Source organism: Lethenteron reissneri, chromosome 4 (assembly GCF_015708825.2).
Source record: "Lethenteron reissneri isolate LAM-NWPU_2019-01 chromosome 4, ASM1570882v1, whole genome shotgun sequence".
NCBI classification, from domain to species: Eukaryota; Metazoa; Chordata; class Hyperoartia; order Petromyzontiformes; family Petromyzontidae; genus Lethenteron; species Lethenteron reissneri.
Window position 1 is genome coordinate 5216505 of NC_083782.1, and position 14868 is coordinate 5231372.

Below are 14868 nucleotides of genomic sequence, written 5' to 3' on the forward strand. Positions count from 1 at the left end.
TTCCCGAGGTCCGTGTGTGGTTTCTTTGTGAACGGGGCAGAAGTGGTCTTATGTTCACTGATTGCCACAGTGGCGAGGAGATGTTAACTACCTTTCCTGGTATACAGGAGGTCGTGGGTTCGATCCCAACCCTGACGCCTGCATATTGGAGTTTGCAAGTTCTCCTGGTCCTCTGGTTTTCCCCTCCGCATTTAAAAACATGCGTTTAGAGTATTTGGCTGCTACAAATATCCACACGATAAGCCACTTCATTGGGCTATGGTGTGGCCAGGTCGCTTCTGAAAAAGCTGTAAAGCTCAGTGGACCTTACGTGGTAAAATAAAAAAAATACTTTGGTTTAATTTTTCTATTTAAAGCTTTCGTGACTGCAGGGATTCATCTTCTTGGTTCTTTCGGTAAAGTCACGTTCAGGGTGTCTACCCACTCCGGTGAACAAGCTTTTGTTTCGGGGTTTACATCGCAAACGATATCTTTACGCTTTACAATTAAGCTTTAAACCATTCATGCATTCGATATTCATCCTTTGGCGTTTGAATCGCACTCGTGCAGTTTGCCTTTGGCGTCCTTCTGGTCTCCCTTTTGTCTCTCGCACCGGTGAGACAAAGCCATAAAACATTAACCCGTAAAAACAAAGTTTTTCACTATAAATCCTTTATATGCGTGTTCAATGGGCCACAACCCAGCCCACATTGGTCTTTGAAACGGGCGGCTAGAGTACTCTCGTCCTCTGGCTTGAGATGGCTGCCACCTATGGGTCAGATGATTGCCTGCCACCATTAAGCAAAAATTTGGGAATTTTTTTTTTCACGAAAATACATTGTCACGCACAACGAGTCTGTGTGCAAAATGTCAGCTCGATTGGATCACGGGAAGTGGGTTATAAAACGACCGAAAGATTTTGCACGGTCATAAGCGCGCAAGCAAGCAAGTGAACTTAATATAAAGGATTTAAAAAGAGGCTCTCTGGTGTAGGCCAATCAGTTTGAAGGACAATTACGCAACATCAAAGCATATTTGCACGTTTTGGCACAAGTATGTGTGGTTAATGCACAATCGATGCATTGTAATGTGTGTCGTATTTGGTGTTTGAGCATCTTGACACCCCTTGTATTATTGCCATAAACGGTAAAGCCTTTTTTCATCATCTCGATACTGGCAAAAAAAGGGTCTGATAGACCTTCGCTGTTGTTACTCTGCTGCTGTATCGGCCAATGCTGTAACGTTGCCTGCTGTTGCCGCCTCGAGTTGCATCAGCAGCTGCTGCTGATGCTGCTGCTGCTGTTGCTCCTGATACTGCTCCTGATGCTGATGCTGCTGATTCTGCTGCTCCTGATGCTGATGCTGCTGCTCCTGATGCTGATGCTCCTGATTCTGCTGCTGCTGCTGCTCCTGATGCTGCTGCTCCTGATGCTGCTGCTTCTCCTGATGCTGCTGCTGCTCCTGATGCTGCTGCTCCTGCTGCTGCTGCTCCTGCTGCTGCTCCTGCTGCTGCTCCTGAATCTGCTGCTCCTGATGCTGCTTCTCCTGCTGCTGCTGCTGCTCCTGACGCTGCTGCTCCTGATGCTGCTTCTCCTGCTGCTGCTGCTGCTCCTGATGCTGCTGCTCCTGACGCTGCTGCTCCTGATGCTGCTGCTGCCACCGTTCACCGCAGGCGCTGTCAACGCCCGTGACGCTGCTCGTCTCCTGTGATTTTAATTAAAAAAAGGGCGCCGCCGCTGCCGCCGTCTTCTCTCCCTCTGATCCTTTCCGGCCCGAATTAATCAAAGGAAGCAAATGCGGAAGGATGAGATCAGCTCGGCTGGCCAGGCACGGCCACGAAGATCCCCGTTTGAGTCGCGCCCCCAACCCCCCCTTGTCCCCCCTTTGTCGCTCCTTTCGCGTGTGTCGGAGCACAATGAAGGATTTTTTTGTTTTGTTTTGCCGCGGTGCTCGACTGCATTCAATGTGTCGGGCCGAAAAGAAGGAGCGCACATTTTTGAGTTCACCCTGGTTACTCTGCGGCCCGCGCGCGTTGTGGAAGAGCGGCTTCCGATCGGGAGCTGCGAGTTGTCTTCCCGGCACCGATAGCGGAGACGGGATGGGGGGGTTGGGGAGAGTTAATAACACTTCTCTCCGGCTCTTTCAGCTCGCGAGTAATCACGCGATGGGAGATCGAGTGACCTCAAGTCTGGCTCTCGGCACGATGTTGTTGTTTGACTTGCATCCCACTGGGTTTTTTGCACACAGCGTTGGTGTACGGTGTTTTTTTCTGCAATATTTTGCTGTCTTTTCTTGGATTTTCTGTTTGCACTTAGTCGCATATTCCCTTTAAGATGTTTTTTGTTCATGTTTTTTGTTTGTTGCGGTTGCACCCGATTCAAGATCCGAATGGCTCACAGGGCTACACATAATAAATGAACTTGAACTTGATGTGCATCGCCGCACGAATTCTGCAATTGCAAGTTTGTACCCAAGCGGGTGCATTTGCGTAGTTCAGATTGCGGGGGCACTGAAGGACTTCAATCGGACGTTTATTGGCATTGATTTCTACGACGGCAAGGTTTGACGATGTATTCAGTACAGTGGTACCATTGGACGAGGGTCATTCAAGGTGAGCCTGTGCGTCGTCAAAATAAAAATTTTGAACGTGAATTAAACAGACCCTATATTTCTAGATTTGAAGCTTTCGTGACTGCAACGATTCATATTCTTAGGTTTTTTCGGTAAAGCCACGTAGGTAAAACATTAAAATTTATAAAAGTAAAATAAAATAAAACAAAAATCACGACGCTTCGGAGGCAACACAAGCTTCGTGGCTGTGACGGTTCCACCTGAAGACGGAAGCTTGTTTTGCCTTTAGAAGCGTCGTGATTTTTGTTTTATTTTATTTTTATTAATTTTAATGTTTTACCTACGTGACTTTACCGAAAAAACCTAAGAATATAGACCCTATATTTTTGATCATGGTATTATTATTCCCCGACTACACGATCCGCATTCGTCCTACCCGCGTTATGACGCCTTGCCGCCAGGAGGGCCGATGTTTTAAGGAGAGGTAACGCACGCATTTCAGGATAAACTCTCCGTCCACTTTTGAACCGTTTGCACCGCCCGAACGCACGCATGCACTCGCCGAACCGATAACCTGTAAATTTCCCGGAACGCATTTAACTGGATGCACGAAACCTGTAAAACTAAACTATGTTTGCCAGCTCTTTTTTTTTTTTTATCAAAAACGACCATGGCAACAAATGATTGCTCAACGAAGTGACTTATTGCGTGTGCATTTTTAGCAGCCACATATTCCCAATAATGTACATGTTTCTAAATGTGGAGGTGAAAACCGGAGGACCTGGAGAAAAATCCACACGACCACAGGGAGAGAGACACACAAACTTCAAATATACAACAGGCTTCTGGGTCGGGATCGAACCCACAACCTCCTGCATACCAGGCGAGGTAGTTAACATCCCGCCACCGTGGCGCCCTGTATGTTTGGTAGCACGGATAGGTCGATGCACCCATTTATTTCGGCTGCTCTTGACCCGTTTCCTTCAACAGAAACCTCACCATGCGAGCACGTGCCACCTTTGCTACCATTTTGGAAATACCCAGATTGCTTTGCGCAGCTGTGACATCACAACCACGCTGCTGTATTTGACACTTACCACTGCATCGCTGTCATAGTTTGAATAATTAGCATTTTTATTTATAGTTGTGTTTATATAGCATTTTAACACTAAGATTATATCGCCAGACGCTGTACAGGAATAACTATTTACATGATGATGTGGCGGAAACATCAATTAGTATACTGCAAGGACCGAACATATGACAGGAACACGTACAATAAAAACACGGTTCAAATGTATAACATTTATAAACCAAAACATCTCCAGAGATCTGTCATTATAGAATCATCTAGAACAGACTGCAGGTTATCCTCGAATGACCCCTGTTGCTAGACAATGGGACGCTACGCCCGCCCCCCCAAAACTCTGAGAGTCGCCACCTCTAAGGCATAACCATAACAAAGCATCACGGGAAGAATATATATCATAATACCAGATAAGGAGGAAAACTAACATGTAAACGCATTGTCTTGAATGGTGCATCATCACGCACATTACAGAAGCTGGGGGCTTTCAATGTCCCAGGAAGACGTTTAAACTTTTCCCCTCCCACCACCCGACAAAGCCCATTAGTAAGGTTTGTATTATAGACAAAACGTGTCCAATTAGTAAGTACTTCAGCCCACCGGTGTGTTGGAGAGTAAATCCACAACATTTACAATTTGAGTACTGTCACGTTTCGCTTTCGCTGGTAATTACATCCAGCATCATCGGGTGATACTGCCAAATCTGGCAAACAAATTGATAATGGGCTGAAGTCGTAATTAATTGGCACGTTTTGTTAACGTGACAGACCTTACTGGTTGGCTGTGTCGGGTGGTGGTGGGTTAACGACACATTGATAATTACGCGAACTAACGCCAAAAAAAATATTTAATTAATAATATTGGTTGCGAAAGCCTACTAGGTGTGAAACTGAGATTTCTCCAGAACCGCTGCTGCGAGAAAAAACAAAACAACAAAGGACGATCATGGGACCTCCTTTGCCTGTCCCAAAATATGAGAATAGGGTTTCCCCCTTTTTTCTGGCAACAAAGCTGAAACCTTTTACAAGGAATCATGTCTGCATTAACCACAATACTTGTGGTCAAAATGCAAACAAAAATACTGATAGCATATGAAAAACACACTCTGATAGCATATGCATATGCGATCAGAGTATGTTTTTTGCTTACATTCTGACCACAAGTATTGTGGTTAATGCAGACATGATTCCTTGTTATAGGTTTTAGTTTGGTGTTTTAACATCTTAACACAGCTGATTTGTTTACAGAAAAAAGTGGAAAACCTCTTCTCAACAAAGACGATCCCTTGAGAATCTATAGAGGTGGCAACCCTGCCCACCCCCCCTGCCCCTCATTTACATTTCGTAGCACAGATACACATACAGCCTCTATATTTGGCAGCACTGATAGGCATACCCCCTTTACATTTCGAGGCCAGCCATACACGCCCCACGGCTGGGCCGTGACCTTTGCACGAACGTGCGAAGACATCCACGAGGTCAAAATTCTTCACACGTTTTTAGAGGCGGGAGGGGGGGGTCACATTCGCCCATAAGACATCATCGGTGTGAGGACCGCCACACATGTGAAGTCATTTGGGGTTTGACGGCAGCACGATGATGACCGGGGGTGTTTTCACTCTTTGTGTATAGTCGGGCGGGCGGGGGGGGCATGTCAGGGGCCGCAAAAAAGGCCACCAGGGGCCACCAGGGGCCACACGAAAGGCCACCAAGGGCTGCCAAGTGCGATAAAGAAGACCCCGTTAGAGGGACAGCTGCAGGAAGCTCGCTCCGGGCAGGGTGGCGAACTGCTCCTGCAGGAAGTCGCACTTGACCTGCGCGGCGGTGGTGCAGCCTGCATAGGTGTCCCACGGAGTGACCGCTGGGTAATGATGCAGCTGATCCTGACGCTGCTGCTCGTGATGCTGCTGAATCTGCTGCTGGTGATGTTTGTGCTGCTGAAGTTGCTGCTGCTGCTGGTGCTGTTGATGTTTGTGCTGCTGAATCTGCTGCTGCTGCTGCTGTTGATGTTTGTGCTGCTGAATCTGCTGCTGCTGCTGCTGGTGCTGTTGATGTTTGTGCTGCTGAAGTTGCTGCTGCTGCTGCTGCCGATTCTCACCCACCTCGAGCTCGCAGCCCAGAATCGGTCCAAGCCCGGCGCCGCCTTCGGCACGCAGAGCTCCGGCAGACGGAGCCCGCCGCTGGTGCGGAGCTGGTGCCCAGGGTGCGGTGACGTGCGGTGGCTGTGCGGCGGTGGCCAGGAGAGTTGGCGCGAGTGAGACGGCAATGGCAGTGGAGCTGGCGGTGTGGGTGGTGGTGGTGGTGGAGATGCCAGTGATGGCTTCAGTTGCGGGCGAGTTCTCCGCCTTCAGGCTGAGAGGCAGCTGGAAGGCGTAAACGTTGCCACTGTAACCTGGACAGTGGGATTGAAAACAATCATCGGCTCGTATGTACCACACGGAATTCGCCCGATCTCATGATACCTCGGAAGATAAACAGGGTTGAGTCTGGATACTGCTTAGATGGGTGACATCCATGCTCTCCAGGTTGTCACGGGGGGGGGGGCTTGCGTGACTCTACTAGGGGCATTGAGGCAAAATGCATTGGAGTACGAACTGGACTGTGATCCTGTGGGGTGGGGTGGGTGAGTGAGTGGGTGGGAGAGTTAATGGGTGAGTTAATAGTTGAGTTTCTGAGTGGGTGGGTGAGTGAGTGAGTGGGTGTGTGAAAAGAAGGGTGGTGGTGGTAGGGCAACATGCTTGACGTGAACCCTGCTGCACAGGATGAATTGTGAGCCCCGTGTAAAGACACGTTCCCCCTCTTTGCGGCTCCGCCACCTGGACGGTGATGCCCGGTGCAGGTGCACCGCCGGCACACTCGGTAGCTACACCCGGCTCTCACCCGTCGGTGACGCAGAAATTGTGGCGGAACCGGTGGAGGTGGTGGCGTCGTTGCTCCGGACGGGAGGGCCGGAGGAGCACAGTGTTGCGTAGCGGTCAGCACGGGCGTGCGCCACGTGGCACGGGCCGAGCCGGTGCGCTGGCGTTTGCGGCACAGCCGAGTGACAGGTTGGTGGTGGAGGCATCGCCAACTGCTCCGTCCTGTGAATTGTGAACAATATTTTAGCCCATTTGGTATTCGCGTCATGCTCACAGTGCAAGGTTGTCATAATAAAATGAAACAGTTTAGCTTCAATATATTTACTTATATATTTGGTTTTTTCGATTTAAAGCTTCTTTCGTGACTGTAGGGATTGATCTTCTTGGTTCTTTCGGTAAAGGCACGTAGAAGGGAAATAATAAAATGATAAAAATTAAACATAATAAAATATTACGTTAAAAATAATAATAATAAAACATAATACAATATTATGTTTTCTTTTTATTATTTTATTATTTCCCTTCTACGTGACTTTACCGAAAGAACCAAGAAGATTATATATTTGTGTTTAGTGATTTGTTTACCCTTACTATTACTTTGCACTCCAAACTGACCCCGTGCCCCCTTCCTGGAACATCTGTGCAACAGAGAATCGTAACTCGTCGGATTTCTCCTGCAGGATAAATAAAAGATTCTAAATTCCATCACGACGGCGTGGCGTTTCACAGACGCGTACGCAGAGGAGCCTGCCTTGCGGGGGGCGGAAATTGTCGCCGATTGTTTTTGTTTTACACAATTCAATAATTAGCTTTTTGTTTTCGTAAATTGGGAAAATTTGAACCGTGACTCCAGCACACATGGCCCGCTCTTCTTCGCATTGCCTCACGGGATGTTTATTGTCCACTGGGAAACCGATGGTTTTACTGAGTAGGCACAAGATACTTCTTCGGTAACCGCGCTAAGCGGAGGTGCGGGGGAAGGACAACAAACTAAACACAAAAAGCAGTTCTAAACAAATGAGTTCGTCAATCTAGATTGATTTAAAAGTGCATAGCTCCAGTGGCTAGCTAATATAGGAAGGAAGAGGCGTTCTAGACGGCCGCAGAAGCGCATCTGAAAGCGCTTCAAGGTGATGAGCTAGTATGTACAGGTGACGATCATAATATACAGGGTGGCACAAAAGTCAGTGGGGTTTGGGGCAGTGAGTCCCCTTCCCCATCGTTCTATCGCCGTGCTTTTAATCACCGGCTTGGGTCGTGTTGACGGCGTGTGTACGTGCGCCACAACGTGATCTATCGGGCCCGCACGTTGCCTCAATAAAAACAAAAATAGATGTTGACTGTTGCGTTCAACTGCTGCGCCCGGGAGATTGAACCGGCGCCCTCTGGATCGTAAGTCCAGTGCAGCGACCCATTACACAGCGGGGAGCATCCCCTGAGCAACACGGAGGCTCACTTGATGGACTGGCTGCGGCCAGCTTGGTTTGTTGTTGTTGTTGTAATCTCCCTCGAGGTAATTCACCCCCCCCCCCCCGGGCATTATGAACGTCGGCGCTTTTTTCGCGAAAGCGTGGATTTTTTGAAAATTTTTTAATCTGCAATCTTGATTTGAAGCTTTCGTGACTGCAGGAATCCATACTCTTTGGTTCTTTCGGTAAAGTCACGTAGGTAGGCCTATCTCAGCAGTTTTTTCTTGCTGTGGTTGTCCCACCTGATGACGATTGCTTGTGTTGCGATCGAAACGTCGTTATCTATTATTTTTCTAGCTACGTGACTTTACCGAAAGAACCAAAGAGTATTAAATCTTCATTGTTCATCACAAAGCAATCCTCGTTTTTCATTAAAGGTGTCGTGCGTTGATGGCCTCGGCACCACCACCAAATGATTGCTACGACAACAAAAAAGATGTGGGTTCTGCACTTCATTTGGCAAAATGTCAGCGCTGGGAATGAGATAGATCGGTTTGACTGTGACGAACATTTTTCTGCGTGGACCAGAAGTCGCTTTTTAGGTAATATACAAGGTATCTAGCTCTGTGATATCCGCTTCTCCAGGCCTCGTGACATTACGCCGATATAGCACGACCGGGATAACGTTGGGGGATGGGGGAAATTACAAAAAAATAAAATACGAGCAGTCGAATCCATCGATCTCGGGGATGCGTTTGGGAGAGTGGACAGGCCACTTGTGTTTCACAGAATCTCAGCGGGGACCCGGGTGTGGAGTTACGGCGCTGCGGTCGCTCGACAACGTTTGACACCACACGCAGAAGAAGAAAAAAACCACGAAACGACGAGAAGCCCCTTCTTCTTGGTTCTTTCGGTAAAGTCACGTAGAAGGGAAGTAATAAAATAATAAAAATAAAACATAATAAAATAATTCTCACGACGTTTCGGCCACAACACAAGTAGCCGTCCTCAGGTGAAGACCAGGTCTGTCGAGGCGACAGCGTCTAAATGAAAACACCACCACGTTTGGAGCGTTTTCTTTTAGACGCTGTCGCCTCGACAGACCTGTCTTCACCTGAGGACGGCTACTTGTGTTGTGGCCGAAACGTCGTGAGAATTATTTTATTATGTTTTATTTTATTATTTTATTACTTCCCTTCTACGTGACTTTACCGAAAGAACCAAGAAGATGAATCCCTGCAGTCACGAAAGCTTTAAGACGAGAAGCCCCTTGACGATGAGCAAGGGGGTGGCGGGGTGGCGGAGCGGCGCGCCGGGGCGATTTGACGGCGGCGCGAGTTGGGAGCGTGATGCGAGACAGCGCGATGCCACACCGCGTCGTAAATTGAGCGGCGCTACGGCCACGTTTTCACCACCACCACCCCTCACCCCCCACCCCAGCTCCCCGCCACCCCTTCCTGCCACCGCCACCTCCCTCGCTTGAGTCACGAAACAGATGAGGTCCACGGGTAACGTTAACCGGCATTGTTGTCGTTGACACTCGGGCGCCGGTCCCCGCAATTACGTTGTGCACGCGATAAGCCACTTCGTTGAGCTGTCATTTGTGGCCAGGTCGCTTATGAAAAAGAGTTAAACAGCTCAGTGAGCCATACCTGGTAAAATTAAAAAAATGGTTTAGTTTATGATGATTATAACGGAGGGGTGCAATAGCGCACAATGGTTGCGACGATGATGATGATGACGCACTGCGCTTTGGATACGGCAAACCCAAGTTCGATTCCCGGCCACGGCTAACATCAGTGGCGAGTGAAATTTGAAACGTTCCTGGGCCCCGTCCCCCTACCCAACCTTTTCACTGGCTCGTACTGACCAGCGTGGTGAAGTATGGTCAAATAAATCCCCGTAATGAAATCGACGTGCAGAGGTCTTCGATGCGAGGAGTCGCGCGGCAAATCACCCCCATTACCCACAGGTTTTCCACTAATTATTATTTTTTTGACCCCGCGGGTTAGATGAGTAAAATAGCGGATAAGAGCATCGGCGATACCGGCCCGCCATATCACCGCAGACAAGAGGCGTTCTCCCGCAGACGACATCTTTTGTATTTTGAAGGGAGGGAAGAAAAAAAACGAGTAAAAGAAAGAGAAATATCAACAATGTGTGACGCTTCGTTCGCGTTATTCGATACAAAGAGACGCTCACGTAGAGCATCTGGAGATGCTTACAGCACACGATGCCAAAAGTATTCAGAGGCGATACAGGGACTCCTCTACTTACGAACGAGTTAGGTTCTAGAGGTCTGTTCGTAAGTCGATTTGTTCGTAAGTCCAAACTCTACTCCTGTCGATTCCAAACGTGTTGTACGGCATGTACACTAAACACGGGGAATGGCTTTAACAGTTGTATAATCTCCTTTAGATGTAGATACCACTGGTTGTACACGTTCTGCAGATATAGATGGCACTGGTTCTTCACGTTCTGCTGCTGCTGTAGATGCCACCACCGCCATCTATTGCGCGGCGGTTTAACTTACGACTGAACATACGGACCAGGTTTGTTCGCATCTGTGATTGTTCGTAAGTCGAATGTTCGCAAGTAGAGGAGTCCCTGCATGAATCCACAGCCATTGTTTCAAAGCGAGGCATCCGCTTACCTCGCTGCGCCGTCTGCGACCGTCCGATATCTAGCCGCGTCGCGAGATCGCTCCGTCTCTGATGGGGGGGGGGGGGGGGGAGACACAGGGGGACCCCCCTCACACCACGGGGCAGTCAGCGATGGTGGTGGAAACGCGACGGGAAAACGATGCCACTTTTAGCTTTTCAAAACGGCGTCGACGTCGCGTCCGACGGAACACGTCTCCGCACGGCGTGTAAGTTTCCACCCCGTCCGTTGCGCGCACTGTTTGCCACTAATGAGCGACTCTTTCCTTTTTGTTATTAACGAAAGAAAACAACGAGCGAGAGGGGGAGTTTGCGGATTTTGCGGGAGAGGTGGAGACCAGGGGTCAGGATACGATTTAGTTTGGGGGGGGGGGGGGCGCCAATTACAAGCGGCGTAGAGGACAGGTAAAGCCAGAAGCTCGTTATCCTGAAGATGATGATGATGCGGGCAGTCATGGTCACTGTGTTTATAAACTACAAAAAAAATTCGATGCAAGGCACGCTGAGCTCCTCCTGAAACAGGAGGAGGATTTCTCTACAGCTCTGTGGCTGTCACCTGATGACGATGCTGGTTGTAATTACCGGCGAAACGTCACGGTACTGGAATTGTAAATGTTGTAGTGGGTTTACTCTCCAACTAGTAAGGAGTTGGCATTTTTTGTTTACGTGACGAACATTACGAGTTGGCTGTGTCGGGGAGTGGCAGGTTTAACGACGCATTCATATTTACATGATCTAACCTGTTTCACACGTAGGCTTTCATGACTAATATCATCCATAATAGAGTTTTTTAGGTGTTAGTTCGCGTAAATATATGAATGTGTCGTTAACTGTCTACTACTGGCCAAGACTAATTGGAGCATCTATCGAAATTGAAATAAATAAAAATTATTTTAACCGTTCGGATAGCTACCGACTTAGTGCTGCGTGGAAGCGAATCATCAAATAATACATTGTTTAAATGCATGCCTATACAGGCCACCATACTTCAATAGGGATTACCGTTGCTACGGCTATTTTAATACACACAATGGACAGGAAGGACAAGATCAAAGGGCTCGCATAATGCGCATGCATCATGTACGTCGACTCAAGACTGCAGAATGTGGTCACCACATCTACGCCTCTATATAAGGAACGAAACAGGAGGACTTCTCCACAAATCTGACTGTCGCCTGATGAAGCTGGTTGTAATTACTGGCGAAACGTCGTACTCAAGATTGTAAATGTTGTGGCTTGGCTCTCCAACACACCGGTGAGTGCTCTACTCGTGACGAATGTTCTGTTTACGTGACAACCCTTACTAGTTGGCTGTGTCGGGTGGTGGCGGGTTTTAACGACACATTTATTTACGCGATCTAACCCAAAAAAAACTCTATTATGCACAGTGAGATATATAGCTTCTTTTTCAGAAGCGACCTGGCCACAAATGATAGCTCAACGAAGTTGCTTATCGTCAAGTGGAAATTTATAACAGACAAACGCTCTAAATGCATGTCTCTAAATGTGGAGGGGAAAACCGGAGGACCCGGAGAAAAATCCACGCGACCACGGGGAGAGAGAGGCATGCAAACTCCAAATATACAGGTGTCAGAGTCGGGATCGAACCCAAGACCTCCTGTACACCAGGCGAGGTAGTTAACATCTCGCCACCATGGCACTCCCATTCATAAACGTGGACCAAAAGATATGGTGCCCATTTATGAATGAGGACCATATCTTTTTTATGAACGGGGACCAAAGCTTTTAAACATCCGGTGTTTTGTTTCTTAGTCCACAGTAGCTGAGATGCTCTTGCGATGCCAGGCGGGATACCATCATTTAATTTTGGTACCGAAATGAAGGGAGGTTCACACGATCTTTCCAAGTACTCGGGATGTCAATTTCAGTGTGGCTGTGAGCTGGCTCAATGGTACCCCCCCCCCTCCTGCCACCAGACCCTTCACCTGTAAAGAGCTCCTCCGTGCATGTGGATGCAGCGGGGGTCACGTGCTCTGGCGGTGGGGCCCCTGGGTCGGGACGGAACTGCACGGAGAAACAACGGGGAGAGCGAGGGGCAGCGTTGAGATGACAGCGACGGTGGCAATTATCATTTTGATGACGATTAAGCGCGGCTATGATCACTGGCGGAGCCAGTGGGGGGTGGGGTGGCACGTGCCCCCCCCAATGATCTGATCGAAATCCCTAATTTCGATCGGATCTTTGGGGTTTATTAGTAATAAATCGGCATTTTGCGACTGCCACTGTGTAGCATATTATTACGTGGCAGGGACTCTATGAGATGATAGTACAATAGTCTGAGTCCATAATTGGCAATAAGTAACGGCAAAGCAGTGATAAGTGACTCAGAATTGTGCGCAGTTGCGTATACAGCACACGACTTCCCTGAAGGCATTCACCTTCAGCGAGCGCGATGCCGATCACACACGGTTGAATAAAAAGCAAGGGACAAGTCCTTACTTACTAACAACTCCTATCATTTTTCATTGCTGGAGGGGTTGCCCACCCTACCTGGAAATCCTGGCTCCGCCATTGGCTATGATGATCAGAGACAACGACTAATCATGCAAACAATGATGATGATCATGGCGACAGCAATTACGATGATGATGCCATAAGGACGATGACTTTGACAATGAGAATGATGTTGCTGTTGATGATGATGATGCTGTAGACTAAACCCTCAAATTAATAGTCACAGAATTGTGCACACTCACACATTCTTACACACTCGCCTGTCAACACTGGATCTACCAGCCAGAGTCTACAGAACCATTAACTCTGTGAAAACGATTAAGCTGGTTTTGAATATGACAACCATGATGATGGTGATGATGATGTCAGCTATGGCTATGACAGCTTTGATGATGATGATGATGCTGGTTATGACGATGATGACACTAGTTATGATGATGACAGCCTTGATGATGACGCTGGTTATGACGACGACGATGATGACGGGGTGATGACGATCACAGCCACGACGATGATGATGCTGGTTATGACGATGACAGCGACGACCACAACGACGATGATGACGGTGATGACGACGATGCCGACACCTCGTGCCCTGGAGGGGCCTCTCCCTGCGCCACCGTCGCCGCGTGTGCCTTGACGTGCTTGCGCAGGGAGCTGGGGTCCGTGTAGCGCTTGCTGCAGCCGGGCACCTGGCACACGTACGGCTTCTGTGGCGCATGTACGGGGGGGGGGGGGCAGGTTAGGAGGGGGGAGGACAGGAGGTGGTGGTTGACGTAGGTCAGCAGGTGACCCAGTAACAGCTGATCCGCACTTCTTCAAGTCGCGTTTCTCAACTCAATTCACCGAAACCCCCCCCCCGACCCCCCACAATGCACCTGTTCATGAATAAATCCTCTTGTCTATCCACTGCTGGATGAAGGCCTCCCCGTGCCCTGTCGCTCGTTGGGGTCGTTTGACAATACTTCACCATTCTAGATTTGAAGCTTTCGTGACTGCAAGGATTCACACTCTTAGTTCAGTCGGTAAAGTCACGTAGGTAAAAAATGAAATTAAAATTAATAAAAAATAAAATCACGACGTTTCGGAGGCAACACAAGTGATGACGGAGACTTGTGTTGCCTCCGAAACGTCGTGATTTTATTGTTTTATTTTTATTAATTTAAATTTCATTTTTTACCTACATGGTGACTTCACCGAAAGAACAAAGAGTATGAATACTTCACCACACCGGGCTCGGCAGGCTGCTGAGTTGGGAGCCCAGCAGGACCGACCGGTTGGGATAGCGCTCCTGAACTGAAGTTAGCCGTGGCTGCGGATCAAACTCAGGTCCGCCGGGTTGTTCACGAAGTGTCGTGATGACTACTGCGCGCCACTGCTCCAAATTCTATATCTACGGACACATTCGCCGTATATATACTGTGAATAAACAAATACAATAAAATATTAACTACAGGGGCTCCTCTACTTACGAGTATTCGACTTACGAACTTTCAGAGATACGAACAAACATGTCCGTATGTTCAGTTGCCTGTTTGGACCGAGAGATGGCGGTGGTGGCATCGACATCTATAGAGCGTGAAGAACCAGTGACATCTACATCGGTAGAGTGAAGAACCAGTGGCATCTACATCTGTAGAGTGAAGAACCAGTGGCATCTACATCTGTAGAGCATGAAGAACCAGTGACATCTACATCTGTAGAGTGAAGAACCAGTGGCATCTACATCTGTAGAGCGTGAAGAACCAGTGGCATCTACATCTGCAGAACGTGAAGAACCAGTGGCACCTACATCTGTAGAGAATGAAGAACCGGTGACATCGACATCTG

General features: G+C 48.3%; 1 protein-coding gene across 2 annotated transcripts in view; it reads right to left on the minus strand.

The window, feature by feature from the left end:
• Positions 1 to 3704: 3704 nt before the first annotated feature.
• Positions 3705 to 14868, minus strand: part of LOC133349405 (zinc finger protein ZIC 5-like) — a 39745-nt gene continuing 28581 nt past the window's right edge. For both annotated transcript variants that reach the window (XM_061562816.1, XM_061562808.1), the window contains 5 exons: positions 13626 to 13748; positions 12510 to 12588; positions 10557 to 10614; positions 6517 to 6716; positions 3705 to 6028 (listed from right to left, as the gene is read on the minus strand). In XM_061562816.1, the coding sequence (XP_061418800.1) occupies positions 5379 to 6028; positions 6517 to 6716; positions 10557 to 10614; positions 12510 to 12588; positions 13626 to 13748 (1110 nt within the window). In that variant the 3' untranslated portion in view covers positions 3705 to 5378. The remainder of the gene's footprint in view (positions 6029 to 6516; positions 6717 to 10556; positions 10615 to 12509; positions 12589 to 13625; positions 13749 to 14868) is intronic.